The sequence below is a fragment of the Fundulus heteroclitus genome, chromosome 3 (assembly GCF_011125445.2).
Source record: "Fundulus heteroclitus isolate FHET01 chromosome 3, MU-UCD_Fhet_4.1, whole genome shotgun sequence".
NCBI classification, from domain to species: Eukaryota; Metazoa; Chordata; class Actinopteri; order Cyprinodontiformes; family Fundulidae; genus Fundulus; species Fundulus heteroclitus.
The window spans coordinates 6,198,421-6,218,924 of NC_046363.1; the positions used below are offsets into that span (position 1 = coordinate 6,198,421).

At 43.9% G+C, this 20,504-nt stretch overlaps 1 protein-coding gene across 1 annotated transcript in view; it reads right to left on the reverse strand.

Moving 5' to 3' along the window:
- Window positions 1–370: 370 nt before the first annotated feature.
- LOC118558649 (vacuolar protein sorting-associated protein 13B-like) overlaps window positions 371–20,504 on the reverse strand; it is a gene marked incomplete at its 5' end in the record, with an annotated part of 59,089 nt that continues 38,955 nt past the window's right edge. Inside the window, 17 exon segments of the mRNA XM_036129102.1 lie at window positions 371–736; window positions 1,725–1,805; window positions 1,924–2,092; window positions 3,189–3,291; window positions 4,685–4,861; window positions 5,465–5,635; window positions 6,026–6,202; window positions 8,224–8,452; window positions 8,691–8,840; window positions 10,245–10,695; window positions 11,264–11,382; window positions 12,384–12,580; window positions 13,769–13,896; window positions 14,481–14,767; window positions 15,788–15,934; window positions 16,109–16,297; window positions 17,586–17,793. Of these exon segments, the coding sequence (XP_035984995.1) occupies window positions 485–736; window positions 1,725–1,805; window positions 1,924–2,092; window positions 3,189–3,291; window positions 4,685–4,861; window positions 5,465–5,635; window positions 6,026–6,202; window positions 8,224–8,452; window positions 8,691–8,840; window positions 10,245–10,695; window positions 11,264–11,382; window positions 12,384–12,580; window positions 13,769–13,896; window positions 14,481–14,767; window positions 15,788–15,934; window positions 16,109–16,297; window positions 17,586–17,793 (3,235 nt within the window).

Here is a 20,504-nt window from a genome sequence, read left to right on the forward strand (position 1 = left end):
CACAAGGTACAAACAACAGTGGCTCTCTAAAAAACTATGTTACATCATCTTAAAACTTTTGGTCAAGAGCTGGTATCTCTAGAATCCATCAGCATGTATAATATTGCACTTCTCATTGGCATGGGACAATTCACAGAATGTAAACACAAAGCGCCTGTTTCTGTAGTTTCCAGCCTGCTGTAGTGTTTTCTACTCTGCATGCTCATTTAAATATCTCAGCTTACATGCACGTCTAGGAGTAAAAGGAGTTTACTTATCCATGTTCTTGTGGCTTTAATAACTTGTTTAAACCAGAAAGTATTTCTCCTAAGGCTTTATCTTTAAGGCATGAGTGAACAGTTGGACTTAAATAAGAAAACACATCAGAAGGTTTTTTTTTTTTTTCACATGGTAACAACTTTTGGGGAAATAAACAGATGAAAGGATTTTTAAGGCATACATTAAATGTGAAACATGGGTCCGATTTGAATATTCGTTCCAGTCCTTATAAATGGAATCCTATGCGTAGCGCTTTGTTCTTCACGATAGTGAACTTACTAACAAACACCCTGGCAAAAGCAGGATCCACCAGGTAGCGGTAGCACTTAGTGACAGAGGGCGGAGGTTCGGCCAGTGTTACTGGGGGCTGAAGCTGAAGAGTGGCAGCGGAAGGGGAGAGAAACTGGGAGGCTCGAATCACATAATCCACCAGCCGCTGATACTGCTGCTCTGACAAACGCTCCCGAACGCCATCAGCCTGCAGGGGGACAGACAAAGTAAACCACCATCAAGGATCATTGATGTGGTAACAGTTTTTCCTCTTCTAACCATTCATTCTTTCTCTGTATTTTATGGACCTAATTCAGTTATGCACTCCAAATCGTGTCATTTTGTCTTTTCTTTTGCAGTCACTATTGTTATAGCAGAATATAGCAGCATTGACAGTACGTGGTGGGAATTTACTGATCAGTGCTAACATTAGGTGTCACAGAGTTGATGGTTAATCCCAGAGAGACCAAAATCAAAGCGCATGTCAACTATCTAAAAACACCACAGTGCTTTGTTTAAAGGCTATTTCACAAACCTTTAAACTATCATCACGTTTACGCTGGACTTTTATTTACACAGTAACCGGGAATTATTTACACAAAATGGAGGAAGGAGGTGATGCGGCACCAAAGATCTTCCTGTATGAAATACATTTTGTGAAGAGAGAATGTTAACTTAATGTAAAGTATTAACATTAAGTTAACTACAAGGAAAAAATAACGCAGAGTAAAAAAACTGTACAATATATATTTTTTTACTTTTATATCAGTTACTTTGACTGGAAACTCTTTCCATGTTCTCTTTTCATTCATTGTTTCATACAAGAAGATATTGGATGGGGCGCTGCCTCCTACAATCCTACAAATCCTTGTCGAGGCAAACATGACAATAGTTTCAGATTTCCTAAGATAAAGTTTACCTAAACCTAGATGCTTTTAGGAATATGGATCTGCTTTAAAACAGCAGAACTTATCTACAGCAACTAGGCCTCCTTTTAACAGAATCCTGAACAATGAGGTGGGATTAAAGCCACCTCTGTCTACTACAGGTAAGACACTCAATCAACAAATACGATCACATGAACCTTTGGCTAGGCCCTGAGGAATAAATGTCAGATATAAAAAATAAAGTACATCAGTTTTAATGTTTGTGTTGGATGCTTTGAGTTTCACATGTGATCAAGCTGAGCAGCTCACCTCAGACTCACTGGTTACCGTCTGCTGCTGTAATGTCAGTGTGAGTTGGTCCTGCTGCTCTGGCTCCTGCTGGCACTCCACCTGCACAGTATGACAGGTCAGACATGTCCTCCACCCATCCAGAAAGAAACAAGGTAGCACAGGAAAGCTAGATTTAACAGAAAGCTAACAAGATCTCTTTAGGACTACAGTAATTTACCTCGGTGATGGGAAAGGCCTGCTGCTGGGTATCCTCACTCAGGCTGACCACAAACAACACCTCAGAGGTGAGCAGCAGGCAGCCAGCATGCTCCTGACCTGACCCACTCACTATAGTCACCTCCAGGGCCATGTGGAGCTCCGGGCGCCCCAGAGACTGCAGCATCTTCCTGCAGTCAGACCAGGGAGAACACACAACGGATCAGCATGACTAGACATGTGGCCTAGTTTAATGCTCTAAATCTAGACGTCCTCAGCATACAGCCCACCCACACAAAGAGCCTCATGACACACACACACACACACACACAAGTGGCTGAGCATTCAGGGCTCCATCCATCCTGTCATCTAGCTCCCTGTGGCTCTCTGCGAGGTTCGGACCTCGCACATGCTCAGCGTTCAGTCATGTTTCTCTGACAGTGTTTACTTTGGGAGGCAGGTGCTCGCACTGCAGAGCAGATGTGGAAGCAAGCACAGCTGGCTAGTTTGGGTCTGTTCAGTGTTACACTGCTCACAGTCAGAGCTCTCGCAAGCATGAACTACCTGTTGCTGTAAAAGTCAGTGATGAATGTCCGATGGAAACCAGTTTGACGGCTTTGTGGTTCAAATAAAATACAAGAGAACATCAGATGTATATATAAACACACCGCTAAGCCCCTCAGCCGATGACAGCTGGAGAAGAATGTTTTCATCTATCACCAATTTGGACTTTCTCCTGATGGCAGCTCAGGAGCTACGCTGACCAGCAGGGTAAATGTTTGATCGCTATGGAGACCAAACGCACCCCTCCGTGAAATGGCATAAAGGCCCTTCTCATGATAACCTTGTGTATACAAAACATAAATCTTTCTCAAGTGTCTCTGTGAAACTCCGCTGGATACTACTGCTTGGATCACGCATGCTAACGCAGCACAGAACTTTATAAAAGCTTAATAAAGGCTAGCAACCTGCAAGCTAGCCTAGCTTCTCAGCAGCAGGAACACGCTTCTCACCAGACTGACGGTGAAGCAGCAGGAACAGCCGCAGCTCGTGGCTTTGGCTCAATCCTTTTAACAAGACTGGATGAGAACAAGGGCAGGCTGGCTGGCTGGCTACCATGTGTGCGATTCAAGGTAAAGAAAAACATTTTTATTTTTGTAAACTAAACAGAGGAAATGAAGAAGGGTATGGGAGAAAAAATACATTTCCTGGAGAGAAACAAAAAAAGCACAAAGCCACGGGCCACTTCAACCAAGGCGCTGGGCAGTGGTAGCTTCAGGGTCCTACCAGACGTATTTCAGGTGGCTGTTGGAGGCCAGAGCGGACCTTTCTTCTGCAGGCAGGAAGAGCTGTTTAGGAAGCTGCCACAGGCCCGCTCCATGGAGAATCCCTGAACACAGCAAGGACAGTTAATGTTACCAGCTAGTCATTTTTACACGCATTTAAACAATCAGTTCTATACGTCCGCTGTGCTTTGACTCCAGCACTCATTTAGTTCACTTTAATAGAAGAAACAACAACTAGGAGGAGTGTGAGTGTGCAGAGAGGGTGTGTAAGCCACAAGCATGTGGTCGCTTTTCTCCCAGCTTGCTTTAACTGTCAGCCAGTGAAGTCAGCCAGTAGTCCAAGCTGATCCACTATGAACGCAGCACGCTCCATCTCTGATGTCACTGCTGGGACACTTGACAACGCTGTGCAGCCCTGAGAGGGTGTTTCTAATGTTTTGCTGCAGATTGGTGGTAAAAAAACAAAACGAAAACAGAACAGCGGGACAAGAACAACAGAACTCAGAGTGGATGGCTTCCCCGTCCATGGAGAGGGAGGGGGTCCATGTGGATGTGGGTCTCTGCGTCAGCTTCTGTACCTTTTAGCTGCAGCACTGAGTGTGTGTATTTGTTTTCATGTGGTGTAATCTGCTGAGCTCAGAGGGTCAGGCAGATTAGAGCCAGGCTCCGGGGAGGAATGGCTCTTATATGGAGCTGCTCACCTCATTGCTGCTTTACGCGCTGAAGCCAAGCCTTGTTAGCGCCAACACACACCAGCCTCTGACCCCCTCCCAAGTCCTGCTCTCTGGCCCTAGTAAAACACTAAGTGAGTCCAGAGAGCGGAGCTGCCTGGATGAACAAGTGTTTGTGCGTGTATGATTCAGGCACATAAGCGTGTGTGTCAGGGGTCTTTCAGCAGCTCTCTCCAGGGTCCTGCTTTAATAAACACTTGCCTCCTGTATGAGGCTGCGATGCGGGAGCAGGGAGGGACTGTCCGTTCACTGACGCATTCCTGATTTTCCTGACACACTAATTCAGACATGTGTTTATTATTGCCTTGGGCTCCTTACAACACTATACATAATTCACATAGCTTGAGCTTGGCTAAATAAATTCTTCCAAGGCCAAACTTCACTTTGCCGCTGAATGTGTGTGGTCCAAAAGACAAGCTCGTGAGTTTACACCACTGCAGTTGGCATCTGTACACGAGACATTTTACATTTCTAAGACATGAGTGAGATTCAGTCAGAAGTAAACTGGAGGTTGAGCAGATTTTTACCGATCAAAACTCCACAGGATCGCTTGCATTCGGACCAGAAATCTGCTGAATTCTTTAGGAAATAAGAGACTCCCTCACAACATGGATCTAGCCATCCTCCCATGATGCACCATGTTTTTTTACAAACTATATCTTTTCTATTTCCTGAAAATGGTGGCTAACAGGCGAAGGCTTTGAGTCAGCGGGGGCTTTGTAAACGTGTGTCAGCTGCTGTTATCTGTGAAGCGTGCCGTCCTCACCATATCCAGTCTGGGACACCAGTTCAGCGGCTCCTCCAATGGGCTTAGTGAACACACCCACGATTCCCTTCCCCACTCCAGAGATCATCCCCTTGGCTTTGCTCCCAGCTGAGCTCTGCATCTCCCAGTTCTTCTGGAAGTTCTGCATGGGCTGGTCCACGATGCCTGCTACGGCTCCTGATAGAACAAGAAAAAGCCTTTATTGGGAAACTATCCTGTAACTGAATAAAACTTTAAATGAACCTCTGGTATGGTAAATACAGACATGACAGGTGATGCGAGTGGATTACAAAAAGGAGCTAAAAGCATGTTTTATATTTACTGCATGATTTGTTCTCAGACAGAAATCAGACGTACTATGCATAAAGCTAATTTATCAGCATTCATTTCATGTTTGATCAGTCATGAGGATTGGACCTTAGGAGTTATAACTAACATCAACTAATAGATGGCAGCATTAGCGACTATGGCGATGCCGTGTGTGAATCTCTGGGTCTGATTTGAGCTTCTTTGCCCTCTCAGTGTTTATTAAGTCCCCCTGCACTCTGCAACACATGTGTTGCTGCTTTTTATTGGACAGCAGAGAGAACATGTTCTTCTCTGCTCTGGGTGACCTAATGCTGCACCACGAGGGATCATACAATTGGGTTGGCCAATGGAAAATAACAACTGAACCAAGAATGCCTTTGCTAAATGTTGATGCTGTGCAGCCAAAAAATGTCAAAAAAGAAAATCCTGGTTGAATAAAACACATTTGACGCTGTTCTCCTGCCCGCATACCTAACAGGCTTATCCCAAGTCGAGACAGTCCCTGCCTCAGTCCCTCCCCGAGGGTCTCTGGTAGCTGCCGTCTCCACTCCTCCTGCCTGGTGTAGTGCTCTTCGTCCAGCGACAGACGGTCCATGTTCCTCGCCAGACTAGTGGCTAAGTTGGTGATGGATGTCAGGGTGCCTGAACATGGAGGGAGCATTTATTTTCAACATTATATTAACATTCAGTTATCAACATTCAGTGTTTGCCGTGATTAGAGGGAACACTAAATAGGCAGAGAGAGGAGGAAACATTTGAGAGCTCGAATGAAAATCAAAAGAGAAAGAATTAAGGCACTGATAAATCTGGAAGTTCATAATGAACCTACTGATCTGCCAAAAACTAAAGCTGAACCAGAGATCAACTTTAACAAGCACAGAGGGTAAACTTTAAGTGTGTCGTGACTCAGAAGAAGAAACAATGAAAAGGTTGATTTATCTGAATATGTAAGAGAAAGTGAAGCATAAAAACAGACTAACACTTTAGTCTATAAACAGAACAAAGAAAAAGCGCTGAGAAGCTTTGTCTTACCTTTTGAGATGTGTTTCACAAAAGACGTGGTCCCTCTGGACACCCCGCTGACAAAGGCCCCGGGCCCTCGGGTCAGACCCTCGTAAGGGAGGCGGAAGAAGTCGGACACACCGTTACCAATGCTGCGCACCAGGCTGGCAGGACTCCCAAGGATCTCCAGAGACCCCACAACCCAACCTGGGACAGAGAGCCCCCACAACACAGCAGGAAATTAGTTATGTTTGTGTGCAGAAGAAAAAAATATGCTTTATCACATGTACTGAGTGATAAGTTGTTTTCAAACAGCATTTAGCCTAATTGTAGAGACAGAGGAATCAGCCAATTTGAAGCTTAATCAACCTGTATGCACCATCTTAGTGCTGACAACACTCTTCAGTGTGGATGTGGTTACTGATAGAAAGACCGTGGTGTTCACAAACAAAGTCCAGAGAGTCAAATAGACGTAAGAAGCTTTCAGAAACGTGCTGAGACATGCCTGGAGTTCATTTAGGCTGAGAGAGAGGAAAACTTTCAGCAGGTAACAGGAAGGCCTAATAGAGTACAGTCAGGATTAACTGTGTTATCCTTTGAGCATTCAGCGTCTGTCTGTCATCAAACATGCTGAAGTCTTGATGTTAAGGTAAGGATCTCCATTCAGGATCAGGCAGGATAAACACACAGAGACTGTTTTAGTAAACCAAGGACTAACTGTCCTGGTATAACATGATAAAGACAGTTTAAAAACTGTAATTTTGATCATTTGTCAATGTTTTAAAGAATAGCACAACTTGGTTTTATCACAGCGTGATGTTGCACCTATACAGAAACATCTGATTACAGATCGAGGCAAGAAAGCGCAAAAATATTTAGAACCCCGTTTTTACTGCTTGTCATATCATACATCCATATCAATCAGCGGGGTGATGTTGTAAAAAAAGGAAATTCAAAAACCTCCATGAAACTCTGGCTGCTGCACATCTACACAGTCCTTATATGTTTTAGACACAGTCATGCCAAAAATAGGGTTTTAGCAAAAACATGTCAGTAAACCTGGAAAACCGGGACTCTGGGCAAATAAATAATTGGAGGTTCAATTATGTAATAAAAGATCATTTTCCAATCAAATTCAGCTGTAATGTTTTGAACTGCTGACACACGTGCTGTGTCCAACAGAAAGGAAAAGACATCCATCTACAACGCTTCCTCTTGGATGAGTATACCATGTGCGTGACTTTTGCAAACCCTTCCTTTTACCAGCCTCTGCTTGCCAAAAGCAATTTAAAATAATCATTCCAAATGCTTATCTTAGGAATACAAAGATTAGGAAACCTTTCACGCATAAAACTACACCTGCATGTAATCATAGGAGAGCCACAGTGAGATTTACGGCCTCCTACTATCTCACCTCTCTCATTCATCCAGAAGGCCCCCCTCAGATGGCACGGCTCACTGATATTTATGCTCTGAGAACTGCATCACAAAAATCAGGCAGCCGTTTCTCAAGACGCCAGGCGGGCCCTGCTCTGCTCTCATTCTCTGTCAATTTGTGCTTGAGCGATGGACTCTAATGGGAGGAAACCAAACCCAGTGGGAACCGGTGCTCCCTTCGGCTTTATGGGGTCTCAGAGTTGTGGTTTTGGTAAAGTGGAGAAACCCAGAGAAGATGATGTTTAGAGGGCTGAGCTTTGCTAATAAACACACACCAACACATTTGCTGCATTACAGTGAGCGCAGTAGATTTTCAATGTTTCCTCAAGCATTGTGTAACGTAGACATTTAGGTGCGTGCGTGCTAGATTGTGTGATGTGGTCTAACGCTGCTCTCCTTTTAATCAGCCTCAGAGAGCAATGCTTCCCAGAGCCTCTCTGTTTTTGATGACTGAAGGAGAGGACGGCGGTGAGGTGACGTGCTGAAATACGAGCAGAACCGAGGGCTCTAATGACAGACAGCGGGACGGAGAGCGCGTTGCTGCAGCAGTGATTTCTGATGTGGAAATGATGGGGTTAAATCACACCACATGTGGCAGGCTCTGACTGGACAGGAGGACAACACGGGGGAGACGTATAGGGCCGTCAGCTCCGGCACGTCTACCTCTACTTGATGCTGACCACAACTCAAACACAGAATAACATCTTCAAACTAACTATAAACCAGGGATCTTGGTCTAACAGTTAATCCTGACCGAGGAGCACAGAAAGCTCCCTCAGTCTGAGACCTACCAGCTCTGAAGAGGGCGCCGGCAGCATAGTGCATGGCCAGAGCGTGGACCAGCTGTCTCGGGGTGGTGAAGAGCGGTCCTCTTTCGAACACAGAGAAAGACAAGGGAGTGTGGTCTGAGGCGATGTACAGCTTCAGGGAGGCGTGGATGCTGACCAGCAGGTTCACCGGCTGGATGGTGAGTCTCTGCAGCCTCACAGGGCGCACCAACGCCTGCACTGACTGAACCACCTGGAGCCGTGACAGAGGAGACATGAAATCAGTCCTTTGAACGTTAACAGACATGATCACCATCACATTTTAGTCCTGCTCTCAAGAGCATTGCATCCACAAATGTTTGAAGAACATTATTTACAGGCAGGCTGTTTTGTTAATGGGTCTGGATGCTGCTTTCTCCTACAGTTCCTCTGCTGTCAGAAGATCATGTTGGGCAGCAACAAACAAGCGAAATAAGTTAGGGTTAGTCCACCTGCTCAGGGAGAAGTAGGGCAGCTCCAGGCTCTCTGCTCCTCCTGGACTCCACTGGCCTGCTGGGGATGTATGTGTCGAACAGGGTCTTAATGTAGTAAACAAAGGTGTCCTCGATGTAGACTCTGGCCGGCTGCAGCTGGAAATGGACCTGCAGTGAGAAGAAAACGAAGCGCTTTCTGAGACCTGCCACTTTAACGTTATTTTTCAGAGAAAATAAAGAGATTAGGACAAGGATTAGCAGTCTGTGACATAGTGACAGCAGCAGGTGGGGGAGCATTTTGGTTATTTTCATTTTTCCCAGAGCAAAATACCTATAAAGTAATGTTAGAGTAACTGGCAAGCAGAAGGGCCCCAGGCTGGGATTTGAACTCATGACCTTGCTGCAAGACAACCGTACTAATAACTCCACAGTGTGCAAACACAACACAACTGCAAATTTACCAACACATTCACAATCTACCTAAACAGGCCAGGAAGAGAGCATTGCCAAGGGGCCAATGGCAGCTCTGCAGATAGAGTATCTGCACAGACCCACAGCTCAGGTCAGAGAAGTGACCAGGATGATAATTATTAATAGTGGATGACACAAGTCTGGTCTACATGAAAACGTGACAAAGAGAAAGCAACCATAGAAAGAAGTCCCTTTTACAGTTTACAACAAACCGTGGAGAGGACGTAGTAAACTAGTGAAAGCAGACGCTCGGGTCACCAAGTCTCATTTTTTGGCCTACTTGCAAAATGTGTCCTGTCCCTTTTCTTCTGCAGGGACAGGAGAGCTGGACACACTGGCTTTTAAGATGGATGAAGTTAAGACCAGGGACATCCTGAGAGAAAACCTATTAGAGGCTGCACATCACTTCACCTTCCAGCAGGACAGCAACCAGCTGGAGCTACGATGGAACTGATCAGATCAGAGAAGTGACCAGGATGGGTGTTAAATTTGATGACTGAAGCAGGTAGAGAACACCCTAACAGACCTGCAGCACTACTGCACTGCAAAAACGGAACTAAAAATAAGTCAGATTTTCTTGAACTTAGTGTATTTGTCCTTAATTTGAGCAGGTAAATAAGATGATCTGCCAATGGAATAAGCATTTTGACCCCTAAAATAAGATAATTAGGTATATTGCACTTGAAGTAAGATGATTGAGATGAATTGTTCCTATTTTAAGTGCAAAAATCTTATTCCATTGGCAAATCATCTAATTTGCATGCTCAAATCAAGGACAAATACACTCATTTTAAGAAAATTTTACTTATTTTTAGTTTCATTTTTGCAGTGTGTCCATGTCAGGTGTTTCTACACACTGTTTACTCAGGTGGCCTGACTCTAAATGGAGAACATTTTTAGTTAAAAGAAATGAAAACCACTTCACAATTATTTTATGTTGATCTAGTCTATAAAGGAGAAAAAAAATCACACGTGGATTTGTTGTGCGACGCTGTTCATTAATTAAAAATGTGGGAGTTAGATGCTAGGCTCTCTGTAGCTCATGTACGCTGAGTGAAATTAAAGGAAAGGTGCAAAGAAAAAAACAAAAATTATTGTCACCTCCTCCACAGTGCACCTGTCCCCACTTAACGTCATCCTCAGCTGGAGAAAGCAGGAGTGTTTGAATTCCTCCAACCGTTGGGGCGACTCGGTGGGGTTGGCGTCACTGCTCCACGAGCCATCAGGTTCAGATGGCCCTCTCTGATCTTGGCACAGCAGGACAGGAAAGTGGAAGCTGGTCCGGTTATACAGCTGGTTGTCAACTTGCAGACTGTAGCAGTAGATCTCAATCAGAGACGCATCAGTCGGCAGCACAGAGAGCGCGCTGGAAGCCATGGCAGAGTCCTGTGCCAGCTCTGGGGGAAAGAGACTGGGTGCAGGAGCCAGGCTGAACAGCAGCTTGGTTAACGTCAGTCTCAGCAACTCCATGGAGCCACTGGGATTTGTGATATCGTCACTTATCGCCACACTAGCCTCACTCAGGAGGACTCTGACAGACACTTTGGACGGCCTGGAAACAAAACACACGGTTAGAGTTCAGCCTAGAAACTCTAGGTTTTTATGCATGCTTAATGATGGCAAACAGCATCTTTTTCTGTACAAACAAACATGTTCTACCTTCTATATTACTAATGTTTCAACATGGCCTGCACATGATGACTGATTATTTGGACAGAATAATAAGATACCAAACCCTTTCATGTTGGATTGATGATTCAGGATTTCCCCCCCAGAACATTAACAAAGATCTGTGTCTGATGTCATTTGTTTACTTTTATCCAACAAGCCATTATATTAATTTCCTGTTTTGCCAAAAATGTCACAGCAGCTCTGTGTTGATGTAATGGAATAAAGCTGTAATAAAATGCTCTACTGCACAAATAACGTTAGTCATGACAACAGATGGAGGTTTTATTGCCCCCCTGTGGCGGAAACGATGGCCACTTCCTTATATCTGTCCTAGTAAACAGGCAAAGTATTGCAATCCTCAGCAGCCGTTAAGCAAGTTTACTCGAGTGCATAAAAAGAGTGGATGTGTGAGTGGGACTGACATGGAAGCAGAGCTTAGGCAGCAGTACCTGCTGTGTTGGTTGACGACAGCATCCACGCTGCCTTCGGGTGCCAGACACAGAACCAAGGTGCCTCTCTCATACGACACATGTATGTACAGACAGCCAAAGCCTGGCAGGAAAACCACCTGATCGATAACAAAACACAAACCTTTTCTTAAAATAAATGAAGACACTGTTTTGACTTGAATTTCACATATGCACGTTTTTACCTTAAATAAACTTTGAGAAAGGTAATTTTAAACTCTCAGAGTCATAGGCCAGGTTGGTGCTTGTTACACTGGCCCGGCTCTCTTTAACCCAGGTTATGAGTCATCGGAAACTCATGACGAAAGGAGGCAGATCACTGCGCAGTGCTTCTCTGAGCAGTCATAACAAGTCTGACCTTTGACCTCCCACCTCCACCACTCAGGTCAGATGCAGATCTCACCGTAACCAGAGCTACGCAGCCCCAGTGTCAACCCCAGCTCACAGCCGCCTAGACACAACACCAAACATTACGCACGCTGCTCCTCAACATTTTATTAATCCTAACCATCTACAGTGCCAAGAAGACTAATACCGGGCTGCTACCTACCTCCAGAGATGCAGACACACATATGAACAAAAAAAAAGCTGCAATAATTAGGAACCATCTGATAATTACTTTCTTTATACCAGGCAGTTGAAGCTGCCACACAAAAACTTGGTTCGCTGGCACACGCCAAGCTTGTTTTCTTCATAAAAAGCTCAGTGTTGTTAAAAAAAAGGCTACACTCAGGTAAAGCGTTTTACTGTCAACATATAGTATGTCTGGCAACTCATTGAAAACATCAACTTTGCCACTAAAGCAGAGAGATCTCTGGCTCCATCTAGCTGTTAAATGGTTGTTTAGCTGCACTGAGTAGGAGGGATGTCTAATCTTGAAAAGCAATTAGCTCCAAGTAAGAAGGTAAGGTCTTTGCTGCACCTGACGTGTTGAATATGAAAAGATCTGTTGATATGTTCATTAAAAGGCAGACGTGTAGAAAAACCTGAGATGTGGAAGCTTTTTTTGTACATTTTCAGTGGAAAGGCATAAAATGATCCAGAATGTGGGACAAAAGCGTGACGTCTTTACAATGCCTCCAACATGAATGCACCGTCATACCTGGGTGCCAGGACAGTTGATGTCTATGGGGTCGGTCCAGTCCGTGGTGCTGATATCTGACGCGGTCTTCAGCTGCAGGCTGGGCAGCAGCTCCCTTTGCCTGCACTCAGGAAAACTGGAGGAGTGGTGGTAGAGCTCATGGTGGAGAGAACAGCTGGCAGGCAGAGGACGGCAGTGCACCTCGCTCCTTGGTGCCTCTGTGACGGAGAAAACAAATTGTCAGCCCAATCAGTCTCGTATTATCAAATCAAAGGGATAAAAAAATAAAAATGAAACAGAAATCCCAATGACTGTAACAAAGAGGATCCTTAGAGAGCTGCTGTCTTCACCAGCTTTAGACATCTAGAGACTGATATTTTCCCCTTCTTCTTTACAAAATAGCTCAAGCTGAGTCAGATTGGATGGAGTGTAACTGAACATCATTTTCAAGTCTTGCCACATCTTTATTAAACCTAGGTGTGGACTTTGACTGGGCCTGTCTATAAAACAATCACGCTTTAATGTAAACCATGCCACTGAAGCTCTGACTGTATATTTAAAGTTGTTGTCCTGCTGCAAGGTGAGCCTTCAGTCCCGTCTGAAGTCGTCTGGTAGCTCTAGCAGCATCTCTTCCAGGAATGCTCTAGATTTAGCTCCATGCATCAACACAGACTCTGACAAGGCTCACTGTCCCTGCTAATGAAAAGCATCCCAGACTATAGTGCCACCACCACACCAAGGAGAGGGCATGTTCAGTGTCATCTGCATGTTAATGTTTTGCCTCTCAGTGATCTAATTAGAACGCCTTCATGTTTGCTGTCCTCCTTCATGGGTTGTGCCAAACTGCAAACAGTTTGTGGCTTTATTCACTCAACAATTGTTTCCTTTCTGCCACACTTCCAGAAAGGCCTGACACACGGAGTGCTTAACTAATAGAAATCCTGTCCACGGATTCTCCTACCTGAGCGGTGGATCTCTGCAGCTCCTCCAGAGCTGCTTCTCTGATTAACGTTCTCCCTGCCTGTCCTGTCAGCTTAGGTGGGGGGCCATCTCCTAGTGGGTATACTGTCGTGTCATACGCCGTCCATCTTCAAACGACGTACTGAGCAGACGTCTGTGAGACTTTCAAAGCTTCAGATATCGTTTTACATCTAAACTGGGTTTTAAACCTCTCTAAAATATTTGCACCTGACCCGTCTGCTGTGTTCCTTGGTCTCCATGAGGCTGTTTGTTCTCCAACAAACCTCTGAGGCCTACTAAGAATAAACCGCACATATGGATGGGGCTCTACTTACTAATTAGGTGAGATCTGAACAAATGTACAAAACGCTGACACAAGTTTCCAATTATTACATATAAAAATGTAGGCGGTTCTATTCCGGACGGTAGAATCTAGTCCAGATTACCTTTGACATTTTCTTTAAGCAGCAGCGGAACAGGACACTTGTTTTCTATCAGCATGCGTGGACAGGGGTCCTCGTTTAAAGTGATGTACGTCACTCCAAGGTGTTCCTGATACGTCAGCACCACGGCTCTGCAAAACACACAAAAACACGAACAAACAAAGTCATAAACAACTGTCCGCAAATCGTTGGTAATGTCCTGGAACCACACTGAGATAAGAGCTCACACACCCAACGGCAAATTAAATGTTGAATCATTTCTATGTCCAGTCGCAAATCTGAGATAAGCCTACAGGCAGACGCTGAACTAAAGCCAAGAGATGACACATCTTTACCCTGAGGGTCTGTGTGGATAGTGTTTTATTTTGGTTTACAGTAAATATCTGTACTGATTGCACATGACTGTGAGCCAACACACTAAATGAGAGAAGCTGGAATCAGAACCAGAACGGCAGAAGAAAACAGACGATACATGTTCGCTGTGGTGCGTATGTCACTGCTGAAAGCTGTCCAAACTGCCATCTAATCTGAACACCCAAACTGAAAATTAGAAAAGACGAGTAAAAGAAAAAAAAAAGAGCTTTAGATCAATTGCATAAGACAAGCTGGGAAAGCTGAACAGTGGAAACGTTGATAGCATTTCCCGTGTTTAAGAAGAGTAGCTAGCTGTAGGGAGTCCTCCAGAGGCAGCCGGGGTTTGCTGTGTCTCACCCACCTGCTACACAAGCCACCCCCAGAGTCCGCATCCACAGGTATGGACAGACTCTGCCTGGGTAGGTCTGGTCGGATCGGAGCAGGGATGCTCCAGGCTGTAGTTCCAACTCCAGCATCAGGCCTTGAAAATAGGCTGAAAAGCATGTGCCTGAGAGGCAGAGGGAACTCCACCTTCCCCTGGTCACTGGTGTCAAGGAGGTCCCAGCATGGCACAGAGCACGGCTTAGCCACAGACGACTCCTCTGAGGGCGAGAGGCTGAAAACGGTGCTCTCTGGTAGCTCACACACCTAGTTAGAGGACAGCAGGATAAAGGAGAACATTACAAACTAAAAGATAGGAAGGTTTGATGGAAGAGAAGAAATATAAAGTAGACTGGAGGTGGGGAGAGGGCGTTTTGGCAGAAAGGAGGAAAAAAAGAACAAAAATGCCCCCAAAAAGCAGACGAGATAGAATATCTAAACTAAGAAGAGAAGAAAGACCAAGACCAAGACCAAGCAGACAATATGCAAATGATTACAGCCAACGATACTTCGCAAAACCACAATGTTATTTCACTTTATTCCCTTTCCCTCTAAGCCTGGTGCTAAATTGGTAGCAGAGAAGTCCTGCTGTGTTGGTTTAGCAGCTAGCGAGCAGAGAGCAGTGCAGACTACAGAGATTATGCACTTGATGAACAGAGCAACTAGAAAGGCATTCCTAGCCTTGTTTGTGGTCTGTGTTTTTGTTAAACCCATTGCCCAATCTTCAGAGTTTTTAAAATTCTTTTTAAAAGTTTTTTTTTTTCAGTCAATTGTGGCCAAACTGGCAAGCTTCATCGTTATTCTATAAGGAGATCTGAAGGACTGTTAAATGACATCACAACATTGTTGCTCTCTTTGGGGACAGGCAGCAGATGAAAGCAAGAGGGGAAACCTGCATCCAATTCTGGGTGTTTGTCTAATGTCCCTATGAAGTGCCATTGCCACATGGGGAGAGTTGTGGAGGGAGGAGGGCGGGGGGGAACATGATCTGATGGAAAACGGCTTGCAACATCCAAGCTACGAGTGTGCCTATGTGTGTGTGTGTGTGTGTGTGTGTGTTTGAGGGTTTGGGGATTAGCATTGGGGTAGACGAGTGTGTTTGACGTGCAAAGCAAATATACTGCATGTGTGAAGTTCACAGCGGTGCAGCAGGTGTTACAGAAATTAAGACACAATTTAGTACAGTCTCAAACTTCACAAATCTGCATTTTCTGGGTTCTCCAGCTGAAATAGATGCTTTTGTTCGTTAAGCAGCAGGAAAACAAAAAGCGGTAAACTGCATGTTACCTGCTCACAGCCTCCTAAGACGTGGTCAGTCAGCAGAGGCCTGCAGTGTATGCTGTAAGGCGTGTTGTTGACAAGGATGGTTCTGTCCTCTATCTGCAGGATCTGGACTCCATGTCTTACTACAGAGGACACACAGAACTGGCAAACCTGCAGAGAGACAATACACAAGCAAGGCAATTAGTCTGTTTGAAGGCCTTTTGATTACAGTGTTTTAATACATACACCATATTTACCCTTTAAAAACAAGGCAGCATACATAAGGCAGAATCAAATAAACAGTTTAGTGTTTCCTGCGTGACAGAAAGTGTTGCCGACTCTCACCTTCTGTTTGCCGGGATAGGCTCCTAGAGCGACGTCGACTTCAACGTATCCCTCCTCATCCAGCGTGACCACGACTGAGCTAGTTCCCTCCTTCCATCGAGGAGAGGTCAGATCGTGAACCAGCTTCAGTGCTGTGGACTTGTGCACGGTGTTGGTGTGGGCCCAGTAGATACCGATCTGAAAAGCTTCCTACGTGGTGGAAAACAAAAGCATTTAGTGACGGTGTAGGGAGATTGGCAGAAAAGGAAGGAGTCAAATCACTTCCTGTCAAGTCACCCTTAAAAAAACAATGAAGAAAAAAAAAAAACTTGACATCTGGCATTTGATTGCATTTTTCAGTTTACGTCCTGAGAATTTGACTCACTGTCAATGAATGGCATTTCTTAAAAAAGACAGGGCAGCTGCATCACCTACATTATTGCTCTCTGTGCTGGGATGACATCATAAAAGTGCCAAAACGATGGCTAAATTACAGACTGATTGTTCATCTGGCAGAGCCGCATCATCAAACAAACAGCTTCTCCTGGTGAACCAATCGGACATGTGACCTACAGCTAAGACTGTCCTCTCTTCGTTTGCTGGCCCTCCAGAAATATCATGGTGCTATGGAAACATTTTTTCTTACAGCCTTAGACTCTGTTCCTTTGTGCTGAACCCTGTTAGCGTCTGCTCTTTGATGCGCTGCTGCACGGCGCGCTCGGCTCTCGCTCATCCGGTGTGTTCGCCATGTTCTGTGGGGGGAAAACCATCTGCAGCTTTCTTCTGCTGATCTTAGCAGCCAGAGAGAAGACATGACTGCAGCACACTGTGACAGAGCTTGGCTGTAGTTGAAGACGTAGGCAGGGAATATTGTTGTAATGCCGCTCTGCTAGATGATCTCAGGTTTTCTACTTATTAGTCATGACTGAAATGAAAAAAGGGCTGGATTCATAAAGATGGCTGTGATGTCATAAAAAGACACCCAGGTCACGATGTGAAGTCAAAAAATAGCTTTAGAAAAAATATTAAAGGACTTTAGAAAGTGTTTTCATGTTTAATGTACATGTTTAATGAATACTGTGATTCTTTTTTTTAGATAAAGCAGTTAAAGAAAACTTTATTTCATATACTTTTTCCTCATATAAAGTCTCATAAAATTTCCACAAACCTTAGAGCTTTTTAACTCCAATCTATTGTACTTCTTTGTACAAATTCTGATGTCTTTACCCCATACCAACAGAGCAAGCTTTATTTTTTTTTTATTATTATTATTATTTATTCAACAATGTTTTAATTACAAACTTATTAAAAATAAAAAAGTTGTAAAAAAATAAATAAAGCCGGCAATTAATGTTATGTGGAATGAAGGTAACATCTTTTTTGAGAAGTGCTTGGGAGCAAACACCACAGAATACTTGAGCCCCAGCAACACTGACATTAAAGCACATTTGTTTAATCAGTATTCAGTAGACTGAACATAAATCTGAACAAATAGTACCTTGAAATTTGGTGGCACAATGACTTTGCCTGCGGGTATCTGCAGCACGATGGTCTCGCCCTCAAAAAGCCACAGGTCCCACTGAGAGTCGTTGACCATGAGCGCCCATGGGAGGAGTTCCACCAGCAGCGTGTTCAGACCAGGTTTCCACTGGGACAACTTCACCTGCATGGGGCTGTCCCACTGGGAAAGAGGCTCCAACGCTAACCTGTTTTAGCAAAACACCTTTTAAGAACAATCCCCCCGGTAAAACCAGAGCAGAACTATTTGGACTCCAAGACAAAGATCCTTTGAAAGAAAGATGGTAGCAGGAAAAACAAACATCTTTGGTGTTTATTGCTAAACTTGATTTAATTTAACCATGAAATTATCTTCAGACAATTATAGCAAGTTTGTCATTTGTCCTGAAATGTAACTTCATTTGGAGGATTTTTCAACACAAGACACACGGAATCAAAGATGCAAAACAAGCCACTATAGAGCTAGTTTTTACTCCCGGGGGGTAAACAGATTGGTGCATCAGCCTAAATCAATGTGCCGCTCAACCTTTACTACACATGAAAAACAAGAGGTTTTATTACCATAATCAACATGTGTTTGATATAAATAATTCTCACACTGAGAGACCATTAATGAACTGACAGCAGTCACAAAGACTAAACAAATATACAGAGAGAAACGGCCTGTCAGCAAGTTATGGGACCCAAACAGATTCAAAGAAGAGTTGACAAAGCATCTGGGATCGCACACCAGCATGTTGGGACAGAGACTCAAAGCCAGACAGACAGAAACACACAATCCTTTTCCCACCAATTCACAGACACAGCAGCCATTTCAAAGTAATCGTGGTCTCATGAGTCCTAAATATTGCTGAATGTTAGAGGAGAGCCAAACAAACATTTTCCACAGAATTCCTCTTAAGTTCAAAGCCATTAAATACGATCCAGTCGTTCTCCCACAAGACCACCTGGAATTGGCTCAAGCTACCAACCTGCCAACTCAAACTTGTCACACACCTCAAAGACTCTTTGCTGTGACATGGGACCTAAACTGGGAACAGCTTTTCTTTACCGTTTACTGCTATTTATGTTGCTATGTGTGGTTAAATAAGTGGTTGACCTCAAGGCTGAGGACACAAAAGTGCAGGGATCATAAATCACATTACACAGCTCACAAGAAGGTAATTGAAAGAAATGTGCTCAACTGCTTCTGTCACAACCCGAAAGTGGAGTTTCTGGCTTTTAAATGTCTGAAACGCAGCAGCTGGAGCTCAGCCGGAGTCCAGCCACTAAAGGATGTTTGCTTAATGACTGTGGAGGTGACTCGCTACCATTAAAAAGCCAACTAAGCAAGAAAATGACATTTAACAATTTCAGCTTCCAATGGCCCATTAAAACACCACACTCAAAAAAAAAAGTAGCTTCAGTTCATTTGGCTTTTCTGCTCTGGCTAAACTGTCTAAACCATAAACTCTTTTCAAGTATTTACAACTAAAACATACTAATTAATTTGTAGCTTTCATTTACTTCCCAAATTTGGATTATAATAAGGGTTTAAGATTAGCTCTGTTGTGTTAAAGTGTTTTGGTCTTTGTCTTACAGGGAACACGGGCCTCACGCACTGAGAACCCTAAACCCACAACAGCAGAAACCAGCCGCTTCATGGAGACATGCAGTATAGCATTTAATGCTGTGCAATGTATATGGTGGTGTTTGGATGCAGAATGTGGGCACTCTGTGTGTGTGTGTGTGTGTGTGTGTGTGTGTGTGTGTGTGTGTGTGTGTGAAAAGCATAGGATTTCAGGCAACCACAGGCAGTCCTATGGCTCAGATGTCCAATAGATCCTCTGGGACTCTTTGCAGTCCAAAGCCTGAAGTCAAACATGTGGTTGGCTCTTCTACCGCTGCCATCAAGATGTGACTGCTTTGTGACAAAAGATGAATTCCGGGGAGACATTTGTGGACACTGTGTATAGTATATGCCGTTCCACGAATACGTAAGAGCAGAATACACATGCACACAAAAGAAGAACTTCAACTGCGTGCAAGGCGGTGTGCTGTGTGTGTAAACAGCCAGAATCTGCGGGGACAACAGCAGGATTCCTGCTCAAGTTTAATGCACGGCCCTGCATTGAGATTGCACTATACGGTTTTATTATGTGAACAAAGTAACCAATAAAGAGAAGCTGCCCTCATTAAAGACTGACTTGCACAACTTTGTAGCAAGAATGCTACAAGAATCTTATGTTAAAAAAAAAGGAAAACCGAGGAGGGTCTTCATGAAAAGTGTTATGAAATCTGAAATTTAATGCTCGCCGCAGAAGAACTATAATAAAACTGAAAAAGAATTATAGATGTTGACTTAGACGGGTTATGAGGTATTATAATGCTTGAAGTGGTAATTACTGATGATATGATTAGTGGGAATCTAGCTCAAAACATACATCATGGTTTGTTATTTCCACCCTGCATTTGTTTGTGTTTCTCACTGTATGCAAGTAAAACATTAGTGGACTTTTTTTAGGCCTCTTAGCAGGAAACAAGAAAAGAAGACTGAAGATGAAAAGCTATAAAACCTAAATCTTCACTATGCTTTGATATATTTGATTTACATTACAACCACTACTATTTACCACTAACTTCGTACATTCTTTTTCACAGAAACTACTTTTGGTTTAGTGGCTTGACTTTTTTTTTTACAGTGTCTCTGGAGCCGGGTTCTGCTGGAGGGAGTCATTCCTTTCCACTGTCGCCTCATGCTTGCTCAGCAGGAGGAATTACTGTACAAATCCATTAGGTACACAAAGATCACGGCTAAGTAGGCATCCTAATTTTAAAGTCACGGTTTGGTACACCTTCGGGTTCTAAAGTACATTTTTTGTACCTTCCAATCAAGAAAAAAATAACATTTACTGATCTT